The following is a 27,057-nucleotide window of genomic DNA, read 5'->3' as shown; positions in this document are numbered from 1 at the left end:
TCCATACCAGTATATTACCCCCAATCCCTTGTGCTTTAATTTTGCACATGAACCTCTTATGTGGGACTTTATCAAAGGCCTTCTGAAAATCCAAATATACCACACCCACTGGTTCTCCCCTATCTATTCTACCAGTTACATCCTCAAAAAAACTCCAGTAGGTTTGTCAAACAAGATTTCCCTTTCATAAATCCATGTTGACTTTTTCTAATCCAGAAAGACCAGTAAGTCTGAGGATTTGGGAGGGTTTAAATATCAGCAAGGGATGACCAAGAAATTGATAGAGGGAGAAAATTGAATGAGAGTAAACTAGCAAGAAATATAAAAACAGATTGTAAGAGCTTCTACAAGTATGTAAAAAGGAAGAAATTAGTGAAAGTAAATGTGGGTCCCTTAGAGGCAGAGACAGGAGAAATTATAATGGAGAATAAGGAAATGGCAGAGACTTTAAACTAATATTTTGTATCTGTCCTCACCGTTGAAGAGACAAAAACATACCGGAAATAGTGGGGAACCAAGGGGCAAATGAGAGTGAGGAATTTAAAGTAATTAAGATTATTAAAGAGAAATTAATGGGACTAAAAGCCGACAAATCCCCTGGACCTGATGGCCAACATCGTGGGGTTTTAAAAGAGGCGGCTGCAGAGATAGTGGATGCATTGGTTTTGATCTTCCAGAATTCCCTAGATTCTAGAACGGTACCTGTTGATTGGAAGGTGGCAAATGTAACCCCGTATTCAAGGTAGAAGAGAGAGAGTAAACAGGGACCTATAGGCCAGTTAGCCTGACATCAGTGGTGGAGAAAATCCTAGAATCTGTTATTAAGGACGTAGTAACAGGGCACTTAGAAAATCGTAATATGATCAGGCAGAGTCAGCACGGTTTTATGAAAGGGGAATTGTGTTTGACAAATCTATTAGAGCTTTTTTAGTGTGTATCGAGCAGGGTAGATAAAGGGGAACCAGTGGATGTCGTATATTTGGATTTTCAAAAGGCATTCGATAAGGTGCCACAGAAAAGGTTGCTACAGAAGGTAAGGGCTCATGGGATTGGGGGCAATATATTTGCATAGATAGAGGATTGGTTAACGGACAGAAAACAGAGAGTAGGAATAAACGGGTCATTTTCGGGTTGACAGGTTATAACTAGTGGGGTGCCGCAAGGATCAGTGCTTGGGCCTCAGCTGTTTACAATATGTATCAATGACGAAGATGAAGGGACCGAATGTAATGTATCCAAGTTTGCTGACGATACAAAGATAGGTGGGAAAGTAAGCTGTGAGGAGGAGGCAAAGAGGCTGCAAATGGATATAGACAGGTTAAGTGAATGGGCGAGACGGTGACAGGTGGAGTATAATGTGGGGAAATGTGAAATAATCCAATTTGGTAGGAAGAATAGAAAAGCAGAACAACTTGTCCAATCTTTCCTCATAAGATAACCCCCTCATCCCAGGAATCAGTCGAGTGAACCTTCTCTGAACCGCCTCCAAAGCAATTATATCCTTTCTTAAATAAGGAGACCAAAGCTGCACACAGTATTCCAGATGTGGTCTCACTAATGTCCCGTACAATTGTAGCAAAACATCTACTTTTATATTCTATTCCCCTTGCAATAAATGACAACATTCCATTTGCCTTCCTAATCACTTGCTGTACCTGCATACTAACTTTTTGTGATTCATGTACTAGGACACCCAGATCCCTCTGTACCTCAGAGTTCTGAAATCTCTCTCCATTTAAATAACATACTGCTTTTCTATTCCTCCTGCCAAAGTGGACAAGTTCATATTTTCCCACTTTACACTCCATCTGCCAAATTTTTGCCCACTCACTTATACTATCTGTATCCCTTTGCAGATTCCTTATGTCCTCTTCACAACTTACTTTCCTACCTACCTTTGTGTCATCAGCAAATTTAGCAACCATACATTCGGTCCCTTCATCCAAGTCATTGATATAGATTGTAAATAGTTGAGGCCCAAGCACTGATCCCTGTGGCACTCCACTCGTTACATCTTGCCAACCTGAAAATGACCCATTTATGCCTACTCTCTGTTTCCTGTTAGCTAACCAATCCTTTATCCATGCTAATATGTTACCCCCTACACCATCAGCTCTTATTTTGTGTGGTAACCTTTGATGTGGCACCTTGTCAAAAGCCTTCTGGAAATCCAAGTACACCACATCCACAGGATCCCCTTTATCCAGGTTGCTTGTTACTTCCTCAAAGAACTCAAACACAGTTTCCCTTTCACAAAGCCATGTTGACTCTGCCTGATTGCATTGAGATTTTCTAAGTGCCCTGCTATAACCTCCTTGATAATAGATTCCAGCATTTTCCCTATGACATATGTTAAGCTAACTGGCCTGTAGTTTCCTGCTTTCTGTCTCCCTCCTTTCTTGAATAGAGGAGTTATATTCGCTATTTTCCAATCTGATTCACTATCTTCCAGAATGTAGGGAATTTTGGAAAATTAATACCAATGCATCTACTATCTCTGCAGCCACTTCTTTTAAGATCCTAGGATGAAGTCCGTCAGGATCTGGGGACTTGTCAGCTTTTAGTTCTAATTTTTTTCATAACCCTTTCCCTGGTGATTGTAAATGTTTTAAGTTCCTCCCTCCCTTTCACCTCTTGATTCACAATTATTTCTGGCATGTTATTTGTATCCTCTACAGTGAAGACGGACACAAAATATCTGTTCAATTCATCCGCCATTTCTTTATTCTAATAAGAACATAAGAAATAGGAGCAGGAGTAGGCCAATCGGCCCCTCGAGCCTGCTCCGCCATTCAATAAGATCATGGCTGATCTGATCCTAACCTCAAATTTAAATTCATGTCCAATTTCCTGCCTGCTCCCCGTAACCCCTAATTCCCTTTACTTCTAGGAAACTGTCTATTTCTGTTTTAAATTTATTTAATGATGTAGCTTCCACAGCTTCCTGGGGCAGCAAATTCCACAGACCTACTACCCTCTGAGTGAAGAAGTTTCTCCTCATCTCAGTTTTGAAAGAGCAGCCCTTATTCTAAGATTATGCCCCCTAGTTCTAGTTTCACCCATCCTTGGGAACATCCTTACCGCATCCACCCGATCAAGCCCCTTCACAATCTTATATGTTCCAATAAGATCGCCTCTCATTCTTCTGAACTCCAATGAGTAGAGTCCCAATCTACTCAACCTCTCCTCGTATGTCCACCCCCTCATCCCCGGGATTAACCGAGTGAATTCTCCATTATTAATTCCCCAGACTCACTCTCTAGAGGACCAACGCTCACTTTACTTACTCTTTTCCTTTTTAAATACCTGTAGAAACTCTGACTATCTGTTTTTATATTTCTAGCTAGCTTTCTCTTGTACTCTAATTTCTCCCTCCTTATTCTTTTAGTCATTCTTTGCTGTTTTTTATATTCTGTCCAATCTTCTGACCTGCCACTAATCTTTGTGGAATTGTATGCTTTTTCTTTCAATTTGATACTATCTTTAACTTCCTTAGTTAGCCACGGATGGGACGTCCTTCCCCTAGAGTCTTTCTTTCTGACTGGAATGTATCTTTGCTGAGTGTTATGAAATATCCCACATAAAAAATTATTGCTCAAGATAAAGAATCACTGGATTGGGGGTAATATTCTGGCATGGATGGAGGATTGGTTATCTAACAGGAAGCAGAGAGTTGGGATAAATGGTTCATTCTCGGACTGGCAACCAGTAGCCAGTGGTGTTCCGCAGGGGTCGGTGCTGGTTCCCCAACTCTTTACAATCTATATTAACGATTTGGAGAAGGGGACCGAGTGTAACATATCAAAGTTTGCAGATGATACAAAGATGGGAGGGAAAGTAGAGAGTGAGGAGGACATAAAAAACCTACAGGGGGATATAGACAGGCTGGGTGAGTGGGCGGAGATTTGGCAGATGCAATACAATATTGGAAAATGTGATGTTATACACTTTGGCAACAAAAATCAGAGAGCAAGTTATTATCTTAATGGCGTGAAACTGGAAAGTACTGCAGTACAAAGGGATCTGGGGGTCCGAGTGCAAGAAAATCAAAAAGTTAGTATGCAGGTGCAGCAGGTGATCAAGAAAGCCAACGGAATGTTGGCTTTTATTGCTAGGGGGATAGAATATAAAAACAGGGAGGTATTGCTGCAGTTATATAAGGTATTGGTAAGACCGCACCTGGAATACTGCATACAGTTTTGATGTCCATACTTAAGAAAAGACATACTTGCTCTCGAGGCAGTACAAAGAAGGTTCACTCGGTTAATCCCGGGGATGAGGGGGCGGACATATGAGGAGAGGTTGAGTAGATTGGGACTCTACTTATTGGAGTTCAGAAGAATGAGAGGCGATCTTATTGAAACATATAAGATTGTGAAGGGGCTTGATCGGGTGGATGCAGTAAGGATGTTCCCAAGGATGGGTGAAACTAGAACTAGGGGGCATAATCATAGAATAAGGGGCTGCTCTTTCAAAACTGAGATGAGGAGAAACTTCTTCACTCAGAGGGTAGTAGGTCTGTGCCCCAGGAAGCTGTGGAAGCTACATCATTAAATAAATTTAAAACAGAAATAGACAGTTTGCTCGAAGTAAAGGGAATTAGGGGTTACGGGGAGCGGGCAGGAAATTGGACATGAATTTAGATTTGAGGTTAGGATCAGATCAGCCATGATCTTATTGAATGGCGGAGCAGGCTCGAGGGGCCGATTGGCCTACTCCTGCTCCTATTTCTTATGTTCTTATAAATGTCAGCCACTGCATCTCTACTGACCTATCCCTTAACCTAATTCCCCAGTTCACTTTAGCCAGCTCTGCCTTCATGCCCTCATAATTGCCCTCATTTAAGTTTAAAACACTAGTCTTAGACTTACTCTTCTCTCCCTCAAACTGAATGTGAAATTCAATCATATTGTGATCACTGCTACCTAGAGGCTCCTTTACGATGAGATCATTAATTTATCCTGTCTCATTACACATTACCAGATCTAGAATAGCCTGCCCTCTGGTTGGCTCTAGAACGTGCTGCTCTAAGAAACTGTCCCGAAAGCACTCGGTGAAATCATCTTCCAGGCTACCGTTGCCAATCAGATTCTTCCAATCTATATGTAGATTAAAATCACCCATGATTATCGCTGTTACACCTCTGTTCGAAAAAAGGGGAGAGGGATAAACCCGGTTACAGGCCAGTCAGCCTAACATCAGTGATGGGGAAATTTTTAAGAGACAATAATCCGAGACAAAATTAATTGTCACTTGGAAGAAAATGGGATAATAAACGACAGACAACACAGATTTATTAAAGGCAAATTTTGTCTGACTAACTTGATTGAATTCTTCGATGAAAACTTGTTAGCAAAATTGAAGCCCATGGGATTAAAAGGACAGTGGCAGCGTGGACACGAAATATGCTCAGAGACAGAAAGCAGAGAGTAGTGGTGAACGGTTGTTTTCAGACTGGAGGGAAGTATTTTTTTTATTCGTTCATGGGATGTGGGTGTCGCTGGCGAGGCCGACATTTATTGCCCATCCCTAATTGCCCTTGAGAAGGTGGTGGTGAGCTGCCTTCTTGAACCGCTGCAGTCCGTGTGGTGACGATTCTCCCACAGTGCTGTTAGGAAGGGAGTTCCAGGATTTTGACCCAGCGACAATGAAGAAACGGCGATATATTTCCAAGTCGGGATGGTGTGTGACTTGGAGGGGAACGTGCAGGTGGTGTTGTTCCCATGTACCTGCTGCTCTTGTCCTTCTAGGCGGTAGAGGTCGCGGGTTTGGGAGGTGCTATCGAAGAAGCCTTGGCGAGTTGCTGCAGTGCATCCTGTGGATGGTACACATTGCAGCCACTGTGCACCGGTGGTGAAGGGAGTGAATGTTTAGGGTGGTGGATGGGGTGCCAATCAAGCGGGCTGCTTTATCTTGAATGGTGTCGAGCTTCTTGAGTGCTGTTGGAGCTGCACTCATCCAAGCAAGTGGAGAGTATTCCATCACACTCCTGACTTGTGCCTTGTAGATGGTGGAAAGGCTTTGGGGAGTCAGGAGGTGAGTCACTCGCCGCAGAATACTGTGGTGTTCCCCAGGGCTCAGTGTTAGGACCACTGCTCTTTTTGATATACATTAATGACCTGGACTTGAGTATACGGAGCATAATTTCATAGTTTACAGATGACATGAAACTTGGAAATGTAGTAAACAGTGAGGAGGATAGTAACAGACTTCAGGAGGACATAGACAGACTGGTGAAATGGGCAGACATATGGCAGATGAAATTTAACGCAGAGAAATGTGAAGTGATGCATTTAGGTAGGAACATAGGAACAGGAGTAGGCCATTCTGCCCCTCGTGCCTGCTCCACCATTTGATAAGATCATGGCTGATCTGTGATCTAACTCCATATACCTGCCTTTAGCCCATATCCCTTAATACCTTCGGTTGCCAAAAAACTATCTATCTCAGAATGAATGAGGAGAGGCAATACAAACTAAATGGTATAGTTTTAAAGAGGGTGCATGAACAGAGAGACCTGGGGGTGTATGTCGATAAATCCTTAAAGGTGGCATGACAAGTTGAAAAGGCTGTTTAAAAAAGCATATGGGATCCTTGGCTTTATGACTAGAGGCATAGAGAACAAAAGCAAGGAAGTTATGTTAAACCTTTATAAATGGCTGGATAGGCCCCAGCTGGAGTATTGTGTCGAATTCTGGGCACTGCACTTTTGGAAGGATGTCAAAGCCTTCGAGAGGATGCAGAGGAGAATTACTAGAGTGGGACCAGGGATGAGGGACTTCAGTTATGTGGAGAGACTGGAGAAGCTGGGATTGTTCTCCTCAGAGCAGAGAAGGTCAAGGGGAGATTCAATAGAGGTGTTCAATGTCATGAAGGGGTTTTGATCGAGTAAATAATCAGAAATTGTTTCCAAGAGCAGGACGGTCGGTAACCAGAGGACGCAGATTTAAGGTAATTGGCAAAAAAACCAGAGGGGAGTTGAGAAGAATATTTTTTTACACAGTGAGTTGTTCTGATCTGGAATGCGCTGCCTGAAAGGGCGGTGGAAGCAGATTCAATAATAACTTTCAAAAGGGAATTGGATAAATACTTGAAGGGGAAAAACTTATAGGGCTATGGGGGAAAGATCAGGGGAGTGGGACTAATTGGATAGCTCTACCAAAGAGCCGGCACAGGCACGATGGGCTGAATGGCCTCTTTCTGTTCTGTATCATACGATGATTCTATGATTTTAAATAATGGAAAGATTTAATGAGGGTTGTGCGGTTGATGTTATGTATATGGACTTACAGAAGGCATATGATAGAATCCCAGACAATAGACTTATTAGCAAAATTGAAGCCCATGGGATAAAAGGGACAGTAGCAGCATGGATACGAAATTGGCTAAAGGACAGAAGACAGAAAGCAGAGAGTAGTGGTGAACAGTTGTTTTTCAGACTGGAGGGAAATATACAGTGGTGTTCCCCAGGGGTCTGTATTAGGACCACTGATCTTTTCAATATATATTAATGACTTGGACTTGGGTATAGAGGGTGTAATTTCAAAGTTTGCAGATGATGCTAAGTTTGAAAATGTAGTATGAAAATGTAGTAAACAGTGAGGGCAATGGTGATAGTGTCTGACTAACTTGATTGAATTTTTTGAGGAGGTAACTAGGAGGGTCGATGAGGGTAATGCGACTGATGTAGTCTACATGGATTTTAGACAAGGTCCCACGTGGCAGACTGGTCAAAAAAGTACAAGCCCATGGGATCCAAGGGAGAGTGGCAAGTTGGATCCAAAATTGGCTCAGTGGCAGGAAGCAAAGGGTAATGCTCGACGGGTGTTTTTGTGATGAATGGCTATTTCCAGTGGGGTTCCGCAGGGCTCAGTGCAAGGTCCCTTGCTTTTTGTGATATATATTAATGATTTGGACTTAAATGTAGGGGGCTTGATTAAGAAGTTTGCAGATAACACAAAAATTGGCCATGTGGCTGATAGTGAGGAGGAAAGCTGTGGACTGCAGGAAGATATCAATGGATTGGTCAGGTGGGCAGAAAAGAGGCAATTGGAATTCAATCCAGAGAAGTGTGAGGTAATGCATTTGGGGAGGGGCAAACAAGGCAAGGGAATACACAATAAATGGAAGGATACTGAAAGGTATAGAGGAAGTGAGGGACCTTGGAGTGCGTGTCCACAGAACCCCGAAGGTGGCAAGCAGGTAGATAAGGTCCTTGGTCCAAACATGGACAGAAGAGCTGAATTCCAGAGGTGAGGTGAGAGTGACTGCCCTTGACATCAAGGCAGCATTTGACCAGGTGTGGGACCAAGGAGCCCTAATAAAATTGAAGTCAATGAGAATCAGGGGGAAAACTCTCCAGTGGTTGGTGTCATACCTAGCACAAAGGAAGATAGCAGTGGTTGTTGGAGGCCAATCATCTCAGCTCCAGGACATTGCTGCAGGAGTTCCTCAGGGCAGTGTCCTAGGCCCAACCATGTTCAGCTGCTTCATCATAAGGTCAGAAATGGGGATGTTCGCTGATGATTGCACGGTGTTCAGTTCCATTCACAACCCCTCAGATAATGAAGCAGTCCGTACCCACATGCAACAAGACCTGGATAACATCCAGGCTTGGGCTGATAGGTGGCAAGTGACATTCGTGCCAGACAAGTGCCAGGCAATGACCATCTCCAACAAGAGATAGTCTAACTACCTCCCCTTGACATTCAACGGCATTACCATCACTGAATCCTCCACCATCAACATCCTGGGGGTCACCATTGACGAGAAACTTAACTGGACCAGCTATATAAATACTGTGGCTACAAGAGCAGGTCAGAGGCTGGGTATTCTGCGGCGAGTGACTCACCTCCTGACTCCCCAAAGCCTTTCCATCATCTACAAGGCACAAGTCAGGAGTGTGATGAAACACTTGCCTGGATGAGTGCAACTCCAACAACACTCAAGAAGCTCGACCCCATCCAGGCCAAAGCAGCTCACTTGATTGGTCCCCATCCACCACCCGAAACATTCACTCCCTTCACCACCAGCGCGCAGTGGCTGCAGTGTGCACCATCCACAGGATGCAGTGCAGCAACTCGCCAAGGCTTCTTCGACAGCACCTCCCAAACCCGCGACCTCTACCACCTAGAAGGACAAGGGCAGCAGGCACCACCTGCACGTTCCCCTCGAAGTCACACACCATGTTGACTGGGAAATATATCGCCGTTCATCATCGTTGGGTCAAAATCCTGGAACTCCCTACCTAACAGCACTGTGGGAGAACCTTCACCACACGGACTGCAGCGGTTCAAGAAGGCGGCTCACCCACCTTCTCAAGGGCAATTAGAGATGAGCAATAAATGCCGGCCTCGCCATGAACGAAATTAAAAAAGGCATCCCATGAACGAATTTTTAAAAAATGTTGTTAAGAAGGCATATGGAATACTTTCCTTTATTAGCCGAGGCATAGAATATAAGAGCAGTGATGTTATGCTGGAACTGTATAAAACACTGGTTAGGCCACAGCTTGAATATTGTGTACAGTTCTGGTCACCACATTACAGGAAGGATGTAATTACACGAGAGAGGATGCAGAAGAGATTTACCAGGATGTTGCCAGGAATGGAGAATTTTAGCTATGAGAAAAGATTGGATAGGCTGGGGTTGTTCTCTTTGGAGCAGAGGAGGCTGACGGGTGATTTAATTGGAGTGTACAAAATTATGAGGGGCCCAGATAAGAGTGGATAGGGTGGACCTATTTCCCTTAGCAGAGAGGTCAATAACCAGGAGGCATAGATTTAATTGGTAGAAGGATTAGAGGGGAGCTGAGGAAAGGTTTTTTCACCCAGAGGGTGGTGGGGGTCTGGAACTCACTGCCTGAGAGGGTGGTAGAGGCAGAAACCCTCAACTCATTTAAAAAGTACCTGGATGTGCATCTGAAATGCTGTAACCTACAGGGCTACAGACCGAGTGCTGGAAAGAGGGATTAGGCTGGGTGGCTCATTTTCGGTCGGCGCAGATACGATGGGCCAAATGGCCTCCTTCTGTGCCATAAATTTTCAATGATTCTAATAGACTTCAGGAAGACATAGACAGACTGGTGAAATGGGCAGATGCAATTTAACACAGAGAAGTGTGAAATGATACATTTTGGAAGGAGAAATGAGGAGAGGCAATATAAACTAAATGGTACAATTTTAAAGGGGGTGCAGGAACAGAGAGACCTGGAGAATCATCTACAGAAATCTTTGAACGTGATCAGGACAATTTGATCAAGCTGTTAAAAAAGAATACGGGATCTTGGGCTTTATAAACAGGCTTGGAGTACAAAAGCAAAGAAGTTATTCTAAACCTTTATAAATCACCGGTTAGGTCCCAGCTGGAGTATTGTGTCCAATTCTGGGCACCGCACTTTAGGAAGGATGTGAAGGCCTTATAGAGGGTGCAGAGGGGATTTACTAGAATGGTACCAGGGATAAGGGACTTCAGTTACATGGAGAGACTGGAGAAGCTGGGGTTATTCTCCTTAGAGTAGAGAAAGTTAAGGGGAGATTTAATAAAGGTTTCAAAATCATGAAGGGTTTTGATAGAGTAAATAAGGAGAAACTTTCTAGTGGCAGAAGAATCGGTAACCAGAGGACACAGATTTAAGGTATTTGGCAAAAGAACCAGAGGCGGCATGAGGAAAATTGTTTTTACGGAACGAGTTGTTCTGATCTGGAATGCGCTGCCTGAAAGGGCGGTGGAAGCAGATTCAAAAATAACTTTCAAAAGAGAATTGAATAAATACTTGAAGGGGAAAAATTTGCAGGACTATGGGGAAAGAGCAGAGGGAGTGGGACTAATTGGATAGCTCTTTCAAAGAGCCGGCACAGGCACGATGGGCCGAATGGCCTCCTGTTCTGTGTGATTCTATGATTCTATTGACTGATTTGATCTCCTCTTTTTATTCACAGAACTCGAAGCAGCTCCTTTCCAGGTAAGTTCCTCTCAGTCATACAGTACCTGCTGCTGATAGGGAACCTTCACCTGTATCTGGGAGAAGAATGAAAGTAGAATCACCGCTTGGAAACCTCCCCAGATCAGGGGCTTTCAAATGGGGCGAATATTGAGTGATGTTTAACTGGTTTGAGGGGTTCTTGGCTCAGGCAGCCTGTGGGAAATGGGAGTGAGATGGGCTGTTCCATCGGTGTGTAGAGCTTCTCAGGAACCTGTTAGACAGGAATTGAGAGTGAGAGAAACCTGCAGTGACCTGTATCTAACCGAGGCTTCCGAAAGGCTCCATGTGTGTCAGTGACAGCTTTATTCCATTGGGTCAGTAAGTGCTGTGTGATTGGCTTGTTCTATCAACCAGCCCATGGAGAAATGAGGAGAGGGGCAGGTCCCAGTGTCAGAGTGACAGTAAAATGTCTTGTTATTGGCTCATTCTATCCACTAACAGAGAAATGAGTGTGTGCTGAAATGTCCCAGTAATGTCAGTGTGACTGGACACTCTGTGAGGGAATCCCACCGATCCCAGGTCCCTGGGAGGCTGTTCCTTCTCCTCTCCTCACTTCACATGATCGTAGTGAGTGTGTTCCTGCAGAGAGGGGGGAGCACAGACTGAAGACCCTCGGGATAATAATAATTATTAATAATGGAAAGATAAGGACTCCAGTACAGAGAAACTGGACTGAACACAGACGGCTTTGAAAATCACAAACTGAGCTGAAGTGGCAGCAAACCAGGATCCCACTGCACGTGTGGAGATCAGTGTGAATGCAGGGAGACTGCAAATCCCGGGATTCTGCCATTCTCAGGATGGGTTGCTGCGGGGTGTCAGTACGAGCATTAGAAGGGGTGCAGGTTGTTGCACTGATCACTCGTTCCCCTTTGGGTTTCTGATCTGAAATGTCCCCACTGATAAAAACGTTCTCTCCTCTTTCATTACAGAGTGACTGAGACTCAGAGAGTCACAGACCCAGATGTTCCAGCGCTCACCCTGAACCTGTCCAAAATATCTCAACTTATCCAGAAGAGGCTGAATGGATCGGAAAAGTACCACTCAGACATATTGGGAATGATAAGGAAAAACGTGCAGCTTTTCTCCAATTCTGGGCACCACACTTTAGGAGAGATGTCAAGGTTAAGAATTTCAAGAGGTGAGGAGGCACTTAGATTAAAGCCCTCAGGTTAGAGATGATTGCCGTTGGCTGGGCTTGTCTGAGACATGAAGAAACTGTTATTGAATCATTAAAATAAGATTTCCAAGGGGATTACGATCAATATACTGATTGGACTGAAAGAGGAGGAAGGCGGTGTGTACTGAGGACATCTGAATGGAGAAGTGGGGAAGTTATGTTAAACTTGTATCAAACCTTGGTTAGACCACACTTGGAGCACTGTGCACAGTTCTGGTCTCCATATACCTTGGTTAGACCACACTTGGAGCACTGTGCACAGTTCTGGTCTCCATATACCTTGGTTAGACCACACTTGGAGCACTGTGCACAGTTCTGGTCTCCATATACCTTGGTTAGACCACACTTGGAGCACTGTGCACAGTTCTGGTCACCACATCACAGGAAAGATGTAATTGCACTGGAGAGAGTACAGAGGAGATTTACAAGGATGTTGCCAGGACTGGAGAATTTTCGCTCAAGGGAAAGATTGGACAGGCTGGGGTTGTTCTCTTTGGAACAGAAGAGGCTGAGGTGTACAAAATTATGAGAAGGCTTGATAGAGTGGATAGGAAGGACCTGTTTCCCTGAGCAGAGAGGTCAATAACCAGGGGACACAGATTAAACTGATTGGTAGAAGGATTAGACAGGAGCTGAAGAAAACAATTTCACCCAATGGCGATGGGGGTCTGGAACTCACTGCCTGAGAGGGTGGTAGAGGCAGAAACCCTCAACTCATTTAAAAAGTACCAGGATGTGCACCTGAAGTGTCGTAACTACAAGTCTACGGGCCAAGTGCTGGAAAGTGGGATTAGGCTGGGTGGCTCATTTTCGGTCGGCGTGGACACGATGGGCCGAATGGCCTCCTTCTGTGCCATAACTTTTCTATGATTCTATACTGTGCACTGTTCTGGTCTCCATATACCTTGGATAGACCACACTTGGAGTACGGTGCACAGTTCTGGTCTCCATATTATAAGAAGGATCCAGAGGCACTGGATAATGTGCAAAAAAGATTCACAACGATGATGACAGAACTGCGAGATTATACCTATCAAAAAAGGTTGAACAGGCTGGGGCTCTTTTCTCTCGAAAAGAGAAGGCTGAGGGGTGACCTGATAGAGGTCTTTCAGATTATGAAAGGGTTTGATAGGGTAGACGTAAGGAAGATGTTTACACTTGTGGGGAGACCAAAACTAGGGGTCATAAATATGTGGTTAATTCTTTGTATTAACCACACCCCCCAGTTTGGTGTCGTCTGCAAATTTTGAAATTGTGCTTCCAATTCCCGAATACAAATCATGAATGTAAATTGTGAACAACAGTGGTCCCAGCACCGATCCCTGGGGAACACCACTTCCCACCTTTTGCCAGTCTGAGTAACTACCCTTAATCCCTACTCTCTGTTTTCTGTTTTGTTGCCAACTTGCTCTCCATTATCTGCTCATTTATCCTGAGTGCAGAGAAGGTTAAGGGCAGATTTAATAGAGGAGTTCAAAATTTTGAGTGATTTTCATAGAGTGGAGAGGGAGAAACTGTTTCCAATGGCAGGAGGGTCGGTAACCAGAGGACACAGATTTAAGGTAAACAGCAAAAGAACCAGAGGGGAGATTTGGAGAATTTCTTTCACAGCGAGTTGTTCTGATCTGGAATACGCTGCCTGAAAGGGCGGTGGAAGCAGATTCAACAATAACTTTCAAAAGGGAATCAGATAAATACTTGAAAAGGAAAAATTTGCAGGGCTATGTGGAAAGAGCGGGGAAGTGGGACGAAGTGGATAGCTCTTTCAAAGAGCCAGCACAGGCACGATGGGCTGAATGGCCTCCTTCTGTGCTGTAAGATTCTATGATTCTATAGGGGACTGCCAGTGTAGAATCATCGAAAGGTTACAGCACGGAAGGAGGCCATTCGGCCCATCGAGTTCACGACGGCTCTATGCAAAAGCAATCCAGCCAGTCCCGTTCCCCCGCCCTTTCCCTGTATCACTGCAGATTTTTTCCTTTCAAGGAGTTATTCAGTTCCCTTTTGAAGACCATGATTGAATCTGCCTCCACCACCTCCTCGGGCAGTGCATTCCAGATCCTAACCACTCGCTGTGTAAAAAAGTTTTTCCTCATATCACCTTTGGTTCTTTTGCCAATCACCTTAAATCTATGTCCTCTCATTCTTGACCCTTCCGCCAATGGGAACAGTTTCTCTCTATTTACTCTGTCCAGACCCTTCATGATTTTGAATATTTCTATCAAATCTCCTCGCAACCATCTCTGTTCCAAGGAGAACAACCTCAGCTTCTCTGGCCTATCCACGTAACTAAAGTCCCTCATCCCTGTTCCTGTACCCCTTTTAGAGTTGTGCCCATTAGTTGATATTGCCTCTCCTCATTCTTCCTACTAAAATGTATCACTTTGCATTTTTCTGCGTTAAATTTCATGCCACGTGTCCGCCCAGGCCACCTGCCTGTCTATACCTCTTGAAGTCTATCACTATCCTCCTCACTGTTTACTACCCTTCCAAGTTTTGTGTCATCTGCAAATTTTGAAATTGTCCCCTCTACACCCAAGTCATGAATATATATCAAGGAAAGTATCTCCAAGCACTGGCACCTAATAGACCACATCATGGTCCGAGCGAGGGACCGCAAAGATGTCTGCATCACCCGCGCCATGCCTGGAGCCGACGACTGCTGGACTGACCACCGACTAATCCACTCCACCATCTCCATCAACCTGGCCCCAAACCGGCAGCGGCAGAAAAAACTCTGCCGCAGGAGACTTAATGTCGCTGGACTCAAAGACCCTGAGAAGAAAGACCAACTCAGCCGTCGCCTGACAACCAATCTGGCGACGACCAATGATCCAGAGTCGCAGAGTGCCCACAGCGTCTGGTCCGCCCTAAAAGCCACCATCGTCAGCACCTGCGAGGAGACGCTCGGTCTCTCGACCAGGAAACACCAAGACTGGTTCGACGAGAATGATCAGGAGATCCAGGATCTCCTAGGCCGTAAATGCAAGGCGTTCCTGAATTGGCAGCTCCACCAAAACTCGAGTGAGAGGAAACAAGCCTCCAGGCAACTGAAGGCCGAGGTGCAACAAAGAACCCGTGACCTAAAGAACAGATGGTGGGTGGAAAGAGCGCAGGAGACTCAGCAACTCGCCGACAACCACGACGTGCGCGGCTTCTTCAGCGCAATTAAAGCCACCTACGGTCCGAGTACCCAGGGACCTACCCCACTGAGAGCCAAACATGGAGAGGCACTCATCAAAGACAGAGAGGCAGTCAACGCCCGCTGGAGAGAGCACTTCGAGGACCTCCTCAACCAAGACCCAGTCCTCGACACCATCCCGCAACACGCTACCCGCCACCATCTCAGCACAACCCCAGCCCGCCGTGAGGTCAAAAAAGCCATTCGACAACTGAAAAACAACAAGGCCCCGGTGCAGATGGAATCCCCGCTGAAGTACGAAAACACGGCGGAGAGGCACTCTTGACACGAATACACGGCCTTATCACCCTTGTCTGGAAGGAAGAGAGCATGCTGGGAGATCTCAGAGACGCCGTAATTGTGACCATCTTCAAGAAAGGAGATAGGTCCAACTGCGGAAATTACAGAGGGATTTTCCTAATGTCCACCACGGGAAAGGTCATCGCGAGAATCCTCCTCAACCGCCTCCTTCCAGTGGCCGAAGAGCTCCTCCCTGAGTCTCAATGCGGCTTCCACCCGTCAAGAGGCACAATGGACATGATCTTCAGCACGCGACAAATCCAGGAAAAGTGCAGGGAGCAGCATCAACCTCTGTACATGGCCTTCTTCGATCTCGCAAAGGCCTTCGACTCTGTCAACCGTGAGGAATTGTGGAGCATCCTCCTCAAATTCAGCTGCCCCCAGAAATTCGTCACCATTCTCCACCTGCTCCACGATGACATGCGAGCCGTGATCCTCACCAACGGATCCACCACAGACCCAATACGAGTGCAAACTGGGGTCAAGCAGGGCTGTGTCATCGCACCAACGCTCTTCTCCATCTTCCTCGCTGCAACACTCCACCCCATCACCATGAAGCTCCCCGCCGGAGTGGAGCTAACCTACAGGACAAGCGGGAAACTGTTCAACCTTCGACACCTCCAGGCCAGAACCAAAACCACCCCAACTTCTGTCATCGAGCTGCAGTACGCAGACGATGCCAGCGTGTGCGCACACTCAGGCCGAGCTACAAACCATCGTCGATGCATTCACCGAGGTGTATGAGAGAATGGGACTCAGGCTAAACATCCCGAAAACAAAGGTCCTCTCCCAGCCCGCTCCTGCCACACAACACTGCCCCCCGACCATCAAGATCCACGGTGAGCCTCTGGACAGCGTGGATCATTTCCCATACCTCGGGAGCCTCCTCTCGGTGCGAGCAGACATCGACGATGAAATTCAACATCGACTCCAATGCGCCAGTGACGCCTGAGGAACAAAGTGTTCGAAGACCGAGACCTCAAATCCAGCACCAAGCTCATGGTCTACAGAGCAGCCGTGGTCTCCGCCCTCCTGTACACATCAGAAACATGGACAATGTACAGCAGACACCTCAAATCACTGGAGAGATATCACCAACGTTGCCTCCGCAAAATCCTGCAAATCCACTGGCGGGATAGACGCACCAACGTGAGCGTTCTCTCCCAGGCTAATATCCCCAGTATCGAGGCACTGGTCACGCTCAACCAGCTGCGATGGGCGGGCCACATTGTCTGCATGCCCGACACAAGATTCCCTAAACAAGTGCTCTACTCCGAGCTCCTTGATGGCAGGCGATCACTAGGAGGGCAGAGGAAACGCGAGACGGACACTCTCAAAGCCTCCCTAAAAAAATGCAACATCCCCACCGACACGTGGGAATCGCTTGCCCCAAATCGCCCAAACTCGAGAAGAAGCATCCACGAAGGCGCCAATTACCTCGAGCGTCACCGAGTGGAGCACGCGGAGGCCAAGCGTAAGCAGCAAAAAGAGCGCACAGAATCCAGAGCGTCTCACCCACCCACCTTATCAAACACTACCTGCCCCACCTGTGGCAGAGTCTGCGGCTCCAGGATTGGACTATTCAGCCACCGCAGAACCCACCCTCCCGGAGTGGAAGCAAGTCATCCTCGACCCTGAGGGACTGCCAAAGAAGAAGATTTATCAAGAAAAGCAGTGGTCCCAGCACCAACCCCTGGGGAACACCACTGTACACCACCCTCCAGTCCGAAAAACAACCGTTCACCACTACTCTCTGTTTCCTGTCACTTAGCCAATTCTGTATCCATGTTTCCACTGCCCCCTTTATTCCATGGGCCGCAATCTTGATGATAAGCCTACCGTGCGGCACTTTATCAAACGCCTTTTGGAAGTCCATATACATCACATCAACTGCATTACCCTCATCTACCCTCTCTGTTACCTCATCAAAAAGCTCCATCAGGTTAGTTAAACACGATTTGCCTTTGACAATTCCGTGCTGGCTTTCCCTATTCAATTCACACTTGACCAAGTGACTGTTAATTCTGTCCCGGATTATCGGTTCTAAAAGTTTCCCCACCACTGAGGTTAAACTGACTGGCCTATAGTTGCTGGGTTTATCCTTACACCCTCTTTTGAACAAGGGTGTAACATTTGTGATTCTCCAGTCCTCTGGCACCACCCCCCGTATCTACGGATGTTTGGAAAGTTATGGCCAGTTAGCAGGTCGGGTTAGTTGTGTTCAGACAGCTGGGAATATCCCCGAACTTTAATCTCAGGTCCCTGTGTGTGTGGATCAGGAGCCTGAGATTAATCCTCAGTCGCCAGTGACACCTGCTTTAAACATTCCTCACTGTAATGGGCCAAAGCTTCACCCGCCATGGGTCAGGTAGGGGCGGGGTTACACACTGTCAATCAGAGTGTCTCTTAAAGGGACACTGTCCCTCACAGGGCTGTCAGTATCTGTGCTCCGGGGAGGGGGTTGAATCAGTTCAACAGGGGCAGCCCCTGTCCCAGGGATTGTCATCGAGCAGTCGACAGGGATCAGGGGGAGAGTGGGAATATTCCAAGGTGTGTTTATATCACAGGGGATCACACTGTTCATAATTTCTATTTAACCCTTTATGTTTCTATTTAACCTTTTTTTTCTCGGTGATGTTTCTTCAGTCAGGGTTCAGTGCGAGGGATTCGAGGGTCGAGTTCCTGCACTTGTTCCCTCCTCGCAGCTCGGAACTGGTCCGAGTCTGAGACCCGGGGCCAGAGGGAGTGTTGGTGAATTCAGAGTGAACAGGGAGCAACAGTTTAATGCACAGAAGGAACATAAGATTCATCTCAATTCACCACTGAATTCTCACTGCTGTGTGGAAACTAATGGAGACTTTAATCAGAGCTGTGAGCAGGATGGAACGGTACATAGGAACAGGAGTAGGCCATTCAGCCCCTCGTGCCTGCTCCGCCATTTGATAAGATCATGTGTGGTCTGTGATCTAACTCCATATACCTGCCTTTGGCCCATATCCCTTAATACCTTTGGTTGCCAAAAAGCTATCTATCTCAGATTTAAATTTAGCAATTGAGCTAGTATCAATTGCCGTTTGCAGAAGAGAGTTCCAAACTTCAACCACCCTTTGTGTGTAGAGATGTTTTCTAATCTCGCTCCTGAAAAGTCTGGCTCTAATTTTTAGACTGTGCCCCCGACTCCTGGAATCCCCAACCAGTGGAAATAGTTTCTCTCTATCCACCCTATCTGTTCCCCTTAATATCTTATAAACTTCGATCAGATCACCTCTTAACCTTCGAAACTCCAGAGAATACAACCCCAATTTGTGTAATCTCTCCTCGTAACTTAAACCTTGCAGTCCGGGTATCATTCTAGTAAACCCACGCTGCACTCCCTCCAAGGCCAATATGTCCTTCCGAAGGTGCGGTGCCCAGAACTGCTCACAGTACTCCAGGTGCGGTCTAACCAGGGTTTTGTATAGCTGCAGCATAACTTCTGCCCCCTTGTACTCTCGTCCTCTAGATATAAAGGCCAGCATTCCATTAGCCTTCTTAATTATTTTCTGCACCTGTTCAGGACACTTCAATGATCTATGTACCTGAACCCCGAAGTCCCTTTGGACATCCACTGTTTTTAACGTTTTACCATTTAGAAAGTACCCTGTTCTATCCTTTTTTGATCCAAAGTGGATGACCTCACATTTGTCTGCATTGAATTCCATTTGCAACAGTTTTGCCCATTCACCTAATCTATCAATATCGCTTTGTAATTTTATGTTTTCATCTACACTAGTAACAGGAGGGAGAGAGCCCAGGACACACTCCTGTATTCAGGATGGGACAGTAACAGGAGAGGGAGAGCCCTGGGCACACTCCTGTATTCAGGATGGAACAGTAACAGGAGGGAGAGAGTCCAGGGCACACTCCTGTATTCAGGATGGAACAGTAACAGGAGGGAGAGACCCCTGGGCACACTCCTGTATTCAGGATGGGACAGTCACAGGAGGGAGAGAGCCCAGGACACACTCCTGTGAGCTGTGTGTTCCCAGTACAGCCAGTGCTGAGATTGTGGGGCTGTAACTGTGAGGCTGTGGGATGTGTTGTGTGCCGATGAATCCCCTCCATTGTGTCTGGGAGAACGTGTGCACAGTGCCAGGGGCTTGTGTGATTAAACTGACTGCTACTGTGTGTCTCCACTGCAGTGTTTGCACTGAGTGTACAGCACTGGGACCCACACACTGCTATTTAACAGGGATTCTGATCAAAGGCCATTTATTTAACAGGGGATGAACACAGTCTAAGAGGTAATATGGGGCTGACAGTGTCTGGGAAATACTGACACTCCCACCCTGCAGCTGTCAATCATTGATGGGAGTAGAATAACCCTGTCTGACTAATCTCGTCTCTCCTCTCTAGGGCAAAGGTCAGCGATGAGCCTGGATCCAAAGACAGCAAACTGGAACTTGGTTCTGTCGGATGATCTGAGATCAGTAACACGGACTAAACAGAAACAGCCCTACCCACCTCACCCAGAGAGGTTTAAAGACGATCCCCAAGTCCTCTGCTCCCAGAGTTTCTCCTCAGGATCCCATTCCTGGGATGTGGAGACTGATGGGAATCTCTGCAGAATAGGGATTGTGTGTGGGAGCGCAGAGAGAGAGGGGGGAGAGTCTGGTCTCGGGAACAGCAGTAAATCCTGGTGTTTATGTTATGGTTTGTTTGGTGTTTCTCTCCGAACCGGTCACAATTCCCACTTCACTCGCCTCCCACTGATCCCGTCTAAGAGCCGGATCCGAGTTCAGTTGGACTACGAGGCCGGGACTGTGTCATTTCACCGGGTCACTGACTCACTGACACATTTACACACATTTCAAACCACATTCACTGAACCCGTGTTTCCGGCATTTTATTGTTGGAAAAAAACATCCCTAAAACTGTTAAATTAATCCTGATAGTTCAGACTCAGTGATGTCACTTCCTCTTCAGGACTGCTGTCACTTCCAGGTCTGCCCCTCTAATGATGTCATTTCCAGGAGTGCCCCTCTGATGATGTCACTTCCAGGACTGCCCTTCTGATGATGTCACTTCCAGGACTGCCCTTTTAAGGATCCGGGGTGTTTGTGATTTTCTTTGTTCGGGTCTGTCACGAAAGTTAAAAATAGCTGCTTTTGGTGAGTTTGCTTGTAATTTGTAGCGTTCCAATTAATTGTCTCCTTCAGTTGTAGAATTTTACCACTTTAGTTGCAGAATTGTCGTGGTATTAATCACAGTAGTGAATCAGAATAACGGCAGGCACGACTGCACTAATCACAGTAGTGAATTATAGTAGTGACAGGGCACGACTGAATTAATCACAGTAGTGAATCGTAGTGATAGGGCACAACTGCATTAATCACAGTAGTGGAATGGTAGTGACAGGGCACGACTGCATTAATCTCAGTCGTGAATGGTAGTGACAGGGCACGACTGTATTAATCTCAGTCGTGAATGGTAGTGACAGGGCACGACTGTATTAATCTCAGTAGTGAATGGTAGTGACAGGGCACGACTGTATTAATCTCAGTAGTGAATGGTAGTGACAGGGCACGGTCCCTTTAAAGTGCTGCTGTGAAAATCTGAGGCTGGGGTTTGAAATTGTTCTTTGACGGTCGCTCCAAACAGTGATGGTGAATCGACAGCCCGAGTTACACTGATTTCAGTGGGAAAGAAAATGGTGCGGGTGTAAAATGGGCTGTCCATTCACTATCGCCCGTGTTGCACGAACACCAGAGACTAATTTCACCCCCGGGGTCTCCTGGGCATCGCTGAGAGCTTCTGGGACTGCCCGGGGGGGTAACACATCTGTCCGAAACTAAGTAAATGTATTGATTCATTGGACCAGACTGGGAACTTTTAATTTATGTTTTATGGGGTGGTGATTTTTAGTTTATTGGACAGTAAGGTTCCTCCAGGGCTCACAACCAACATGAAATGGGAATATTATGGGATGCTTAACTTAATTAGACACGAGGAGGTGACTGAGTGTGTGAGATTTCAACAGGAAAATTGCCCCACCAATTGGGGTCTACAATCAGCCTCCCAGGTGGTCATGGGTGATAATGGGACATTTTGTGATCACCAAAACCAAAGGGTCAGGAAAACGATGTGTGAGTGACTGATGAGAAACAAAGATCACCTGGGAACAACCCCCAAAGGGCATCAATCAGGAATCAATACACAATCCAGTGAAAGTCAGGAAAGGGGAGTTAACAATCGTTAATTGATAGCTTTCTCTTGGAGATGGTTGTGTCCTTGCTTATACTGAACAGTGAGAAGAATATTTTATAACCTGGGCTCTACCCGAGACATCGGGACCACGCAGGGGGAGATAAGCAAAGACCTCCAGACACCCCCCCGATCTGTTGATCAGATAGCCTGAAAGCACAGGAATGGCTTGTATTTGATGTCACGTTCGGTGTGATTTTGGGAAACTGCTGTGTGTGTAAATGTGATATTTTGCACGTGAGGCAACCAGTCTGTGGAATGCATGATGGAGATGCCCTGAAGGACGGGTCTCAGACATGCTCAGTCACGTTGACAACACCACTACATGAAATGGTTAATGTGCTCAGGAGAGTGAGGACAGATACTGGATCACTACTGATTTACACTTGGTAATCAAGGCACTGACACATGCTCCATAGAGAAACCGACTAGTTAATGAAACAATCAGGACAGTGTTAAACACACTGGTCCCTATCAGAGGGATTGAAATTAAAGTAAAGACGGACATAGAATTTGGATTTCCAAAATTCAGGGTTGGGTTCCTTTTGAGTTAACGATGAAATTGGGACAACTGAGGGCCGGGGAGAAATAATACTGAGCCAGAATTATCCACAAGATGGATAATGGTAAAAAGGAGAGCTGGAGGATCTTTTAAGTCCAAGATTACTTGATAATATGGTAGTATTTGGGGGGAGCCTAGTTTCTGTAGTTTTCTGTACAATGTATTATGATTTTCTTTGTCTGTATCATGATGTGTGATATTAACCAAATGAAACTTAGATTAGAAGAGCAAACGGCTGGAGATCGGTCTGTGATGCTCACAGGATGAGGACCTTAGATAAGGCCCCAGGATCCCACAAAGGAGGGGGTGGGGAGGGTGTAGAAGATTAAGACTGAGAAGTAATGAGGGAAACCACTTTCTTCGATTACTTCTGTAGTTTAAAACCCCTAATATTGATAGACTGACAGTGCATTCGAAACAACGTAATGCTGACATTGAAAAGGGGACCTCTACCCTGGGGAACCATAAGAACATAAGAAATAGGAGCAGGAGGAGGCCAATCGGCCCCTCGAGCCTGCTCCGCCATTCAATAAAATCATGGCTGATCTGATCCCAACCTCAAATCTAAATTCATGTCCAATCTCCTGCCCGCTCCCCGTAACCCCTAATTCCCTTTACTTCTAGGAAACTGTCTATTTTTGTTTTAAATTTATTTAATGATGTAGCTTCCACAGCTTCCTGGGGCAGCAAATTCCACAGACCTACTACCCTCTGAGTGAAGAAGTTTCTCATCTCAGTTTTGAAAGAGCAGCCCCTTATTCTAAGATTATGCCCCCTAGTTCCAGTTTCACCCATCCTTGGGAACATCCTTACCGCATCCACCCGATCAAGCCCCTTCACAATCTTATATGTTTCAATAAGATTGCCTCTCATTCTTCTGAACTCCAATGAGTAGAGTCCCAATCTACTCAACCTCTCCTCATATGTCCACCCCCTCATCCCCGGGATTAACCGAGTGAACCTTCTTTGTACTGCCTCGAGAGCAAGTATGTCTTTTCTTAAGTATGGAGACCAAAACTGTATGCAGTATTCCAGGTGCGGTCTCACCAATACCTTATTTCACTGCAGCAATACCTCCCTGTTTTTATATTCTATCCCCCTAGCAATAAAAGCCAACATTCCGTTGGCTTTCTTGATCACCTGCTGCACCTGCATACTAACTTTTTGATTTTCTTGCACTAGGACCCCCAGATCCCTTTGTACTGCAGTACTTTCCAGTTTCTCGCCATTAAGATAATAACTTGCTCTCTGATTTTTCCTGCCAAAGTGCATAACCTCACATTTTCCAATATTGTATTGCATCTGCCAAATCTCCACCCACTCACCCAGCCTGTCTATATCCCCTTGTAGGTTTTTTACGTCCTCCTCACTCTCTACTTTCCCTCCCATCTTTGTATCATCTGCAAACTTTGATATGTTACACTCAGTCCCCTCCTCCAAATCATTAATATAGATTGTAAAGAGTTGGGGACCCAGCACCGACCCCTGCGGAACACCACTGGCTACTGGTTGCCAGTCCGAGAATTAACCATTTATCCCAACTCTCTGCTTCCTGTTAGATAACCAATCCTCCACCCATGCCAGAATATTACCCCCAATCCAGTGATTCTTTATCTTGAGCAATAATCTTTTATGTGGCACCTTGTCGAATGCCTTCTAGAAGTCTAAATACACTACGTCCACTGGTTCCCCTTTATCCACCCTGTACGTTATGTCCTCAAAGAACTCAAGCAAATTTGTCAGACATGACTTCCCCTTCGTAAAGCCATGCTGACTTTGTCCGATTAAATTATGTTTATCCAAATGTTCAGCTACTGTCTCCTTAACAATCGACTCCAAAATTTTACCCACCACAGATGTTAGGCTAACTGGTCTATAATTTCCAGCCTTCTGCCTACTACCCTTTTTAAATAAGGGTGTTACATTAGCAGTTTTCCAATCTGCTGGGACCTTTGTCGAGTCCAGGGAATTTTGGAAAATTATTACCAAAGCATCCACAATCCCCACTGCCACTTCCCTCAAGACCCGAGGATGTAAGCCATCAGGTCCAGGGGATTTATCCGCCTTGAGTCCCATTAATTTACTGAGTACCAATTCCTTTGTGAATGGAGGGAGGTCATCTATAATGTGGGACAGCATCCTTGGGTGAAAATCATGTCTCTGCTTTTTGTTATTATACAGCTTGTTATGATTTAACACTTTTCTTTCTCATTTGTCGTATTTGAAAGAACTTTTGTGTAAATGTCACGGTGATTAAACTTCTTGTAACAATGTTTAACCTGATCTGTGGTGAGTGCAATTCAGATTCAATGAATGGGTTAAAGTGAGTTGTTCGATCTCACACTCACTTGAGGGGCGACTAAAGGATTTTGGACTTTCAATACCAGTTAGTAATTACCTGCTAAAGGAGCTGAGTTTAGTTAAAAGTATTAATTCAACAAAGGAACGGTTAAACTGACTGTTCAAGGCGGCATGCTGGGAAGGTTGGCCACATTGGAAAAGTCTCATTCAGCAGATTGTCTCGAAGGTTAAAGGTAAGACAGATGCAAGGCCTTGAAAGTCTGTGAGAAGCTGTTGTAAACATCAGATGCTGTAATATCAACTTGTTCAAACCATGGGACAGAGAGAGAGGGAAGAGTAACAGTGTGTTTTTGCCAGCAAGAGTGGGGGGAGGGGGAGGGGGAGGGGGAGGGGATGCGGGGAGGGGAACGTGGGGCCTGGTTCCCACACCCAAGTCCAAATTCAAAAGAGGGGATTGTGAAGTTAGACCCGGGGGTCGATTCTCACTCCCCTCCCGGTCTGAGAATGGGGGTCAGTCGCCTCTCCCGCCCCGGTAACCCCGGCGATGGAGCCGGTGCCATTTTGAAAGGGGCCTCCTGCCGGGTGTCCAAATCACCGCCTGTTTCAGGCAATCAGCCCGTTAATATTGAAATTGGGGTAAATAGGCCCCCGATCACCATTTTAGGCCGGAGCCTGTGCTGTGCTCACTCCGACCAGCTCCACGGGTGATGGAATCGAAGAGGCCCGGAAAAGGGAAGTGGCCAATTATGTTTGTGTGTCATGGAGGAGCAGGAGGGACCCACAGAAATAATCTGGGCTGCTGCCTCCCCGGGACCCTCAGCCTCCACGATCCAACCGCCACTATTGGAAGAGGAGCAATTGAGTTCTCTCCGGTGTCCTGGGACCAATATTTATCCCTCAACTAACATCACGATAAAACAGATTATCTGATCATTTATCACATTCCTGTTTGTGGGATCTCGCTGTGCGCAAATTGGCTGCTGCGTTTCCTACATTAAAACAGTGAGTACACTCCAAAAGTGCTTCATTGGTTGTAAATGGCTTTGGGACATCCTGAGGTTGTGAAAGGCGCTATATAAATGCAAGTTCTTTCTTTCTTTAATGACTGGTCTCAGAGCTGGGGGGGTTTCAGATCTGGTTCTTGCTCAGAGTTAAATGATTGTGTTTGTTTCCCTGGTGAAGGACAAAAAATGCCGTCAGATTTCAGATTCCGCTCTGCCCCGAGTCTCGGCCTCAGCTCATGTTTCCCGCTGCGTTTCTCAATTCTCCCAGTTTTTATTTTGATAGATCGGGCCGTCCAGGATCTAATTACCTCGAGCTCTGCTCATTTATCCTCACCCTGTTTACAGATTTTAACGCTGTAAATCCTGTTAAATTAGCAGAGCTGGGAGTTGCGGGATTGGGATGAATTCAGACGGTGTGATTCCAGCCCCAGTCCTTCGATATCCCGGGGATTAATCTCACTCCAGTTATCATCATTCACTCTGCGGTAAAACATTTTCTTTTTGCTGTTTCTATTTGTTTTAATCCCCTTCCCTCTCCCTCCCAGCTGCTCCTTGTTGGTCTGAGGTTCCACAGCTCTGGTCACCCCCTCACCCCCCCCCAGTGCCTCACCCCCAAGGGGCCATTGATCATGTGATGGTGAATGTCAGCTGGATATTTGACCTTGGGGGGAATCCTGTCTCCAACCAGTGGTTGAAGATGTCCCATAAACAGCGATGTGATAATGACCGGATAATCTGTTTTATGATGTTGGTTGAGGGATAAATATTGTCCAGGACACCGGGGAGAACTCCCCTGCTCCTCTCCCAATAGTGTCCGTGGGATCATTGCTGTGTGTGGGATCTTGCTGTGCATCAATGAGCTGCCTCATTCCCTCCATTCCAACAGTGACTACACTTCAAACCCACCTCATTGTGTGTAAAGCGCTTTGGGCCGTCCTGAGGCGGTGAAGAGTCAGTTCCTCAGTGTCTCTCCAATGGAGCCGTTACTCAGTGAGATCGCAGGCTGCTCTTGTTCCTCTTTGAGTTAAATTGTATTTGGGTCTATTTGATTGAGAGAGAGAGAGGGCCCAGACCGAGTGCTCACTGCTCCCCAAACCTTCCTTCCCAAAGGCTGCGATCAGGTGTTGAGTCACTGGGAGCCGGGCGGCGAGGATTTCAATGTCTGACCTGGACATCCAGCAGCTCTCAGACTGCGATTAATCGGCTGATGCAGAAACCCCGGGTCCCGGGGAATTCACTCGGTGACTCCGCCATTTTCCCTCCTTCAGATTCTCCGACTCTCATTTCCCGCTCAATCCGCCC

General features: G+C 46.2%; 1 protein-coding gene and 1 long non-coding RNA gene across 2 annotated transcripts in view; one reads left to right on the top strand and one right to left on the bottom strand.

Moving 5' to 3' along the window:
- The window catches only part of LOC137311396 (E3 ubiquitin/ISG15 ligase TRIM25-like), a 36,125-nt gene extending 11,397 nt beyond the window's left edge, over positions 1-24,728 (top strand). The window contains exons 4-6 of the mRNA XM_067978639.1: positions 10,941-10,963; positions 11,917-12,125; positions 20,041-24,728. Coding sequence (XP_067834740.1) covers positions 10,941-10,963; positions 11,917-12,125; positions 20,041-20,570 — 762 coding nt within the window. The 3' untranslated portion in view covers positions 20,571-24,728. The remainder of the gene's footprint in view (positions 1-10,940; positions 10,964-11,916; positions 12,126-20,040) is intronic.
- On the bottom strand, positions 20,505-27,050 carry LOC137311397 (uncharacterized). Its single transcript, XR_010960342.1, has 2 exons — positions 26,662-27,050; positions 20,505-20,764 (listed from the first exon to the last, which is right to left on the bottom strand). It is a non-coding gene; the product is annotated as an uncharacterized lncRNA (long non-coding RNA).
- Positions 27,051-27,057: the final 7 nt, after the last annotated feature.

This window comes from Heptranchias perlo, unplaced genomic scaffold (assembly GCF_035084215.1).
Source record: "Heptranchias perlo isolate sHepPer1 unplaced genomic scaffold, sHepPer1.hap1 HAP1_SCAFFOLD_334, whole genome shotgun sequence".
Classification (NCBI taxonomy): Eukaryota; Metazoa; Chordata; class Chondrichthyes; order Hexanchiformes; family Hexanchidae; genus Heptranchias; species Heptranchias perlo.
This window is presented reverse-complemented; position numbering and strand designations above follow the sequence as displayed.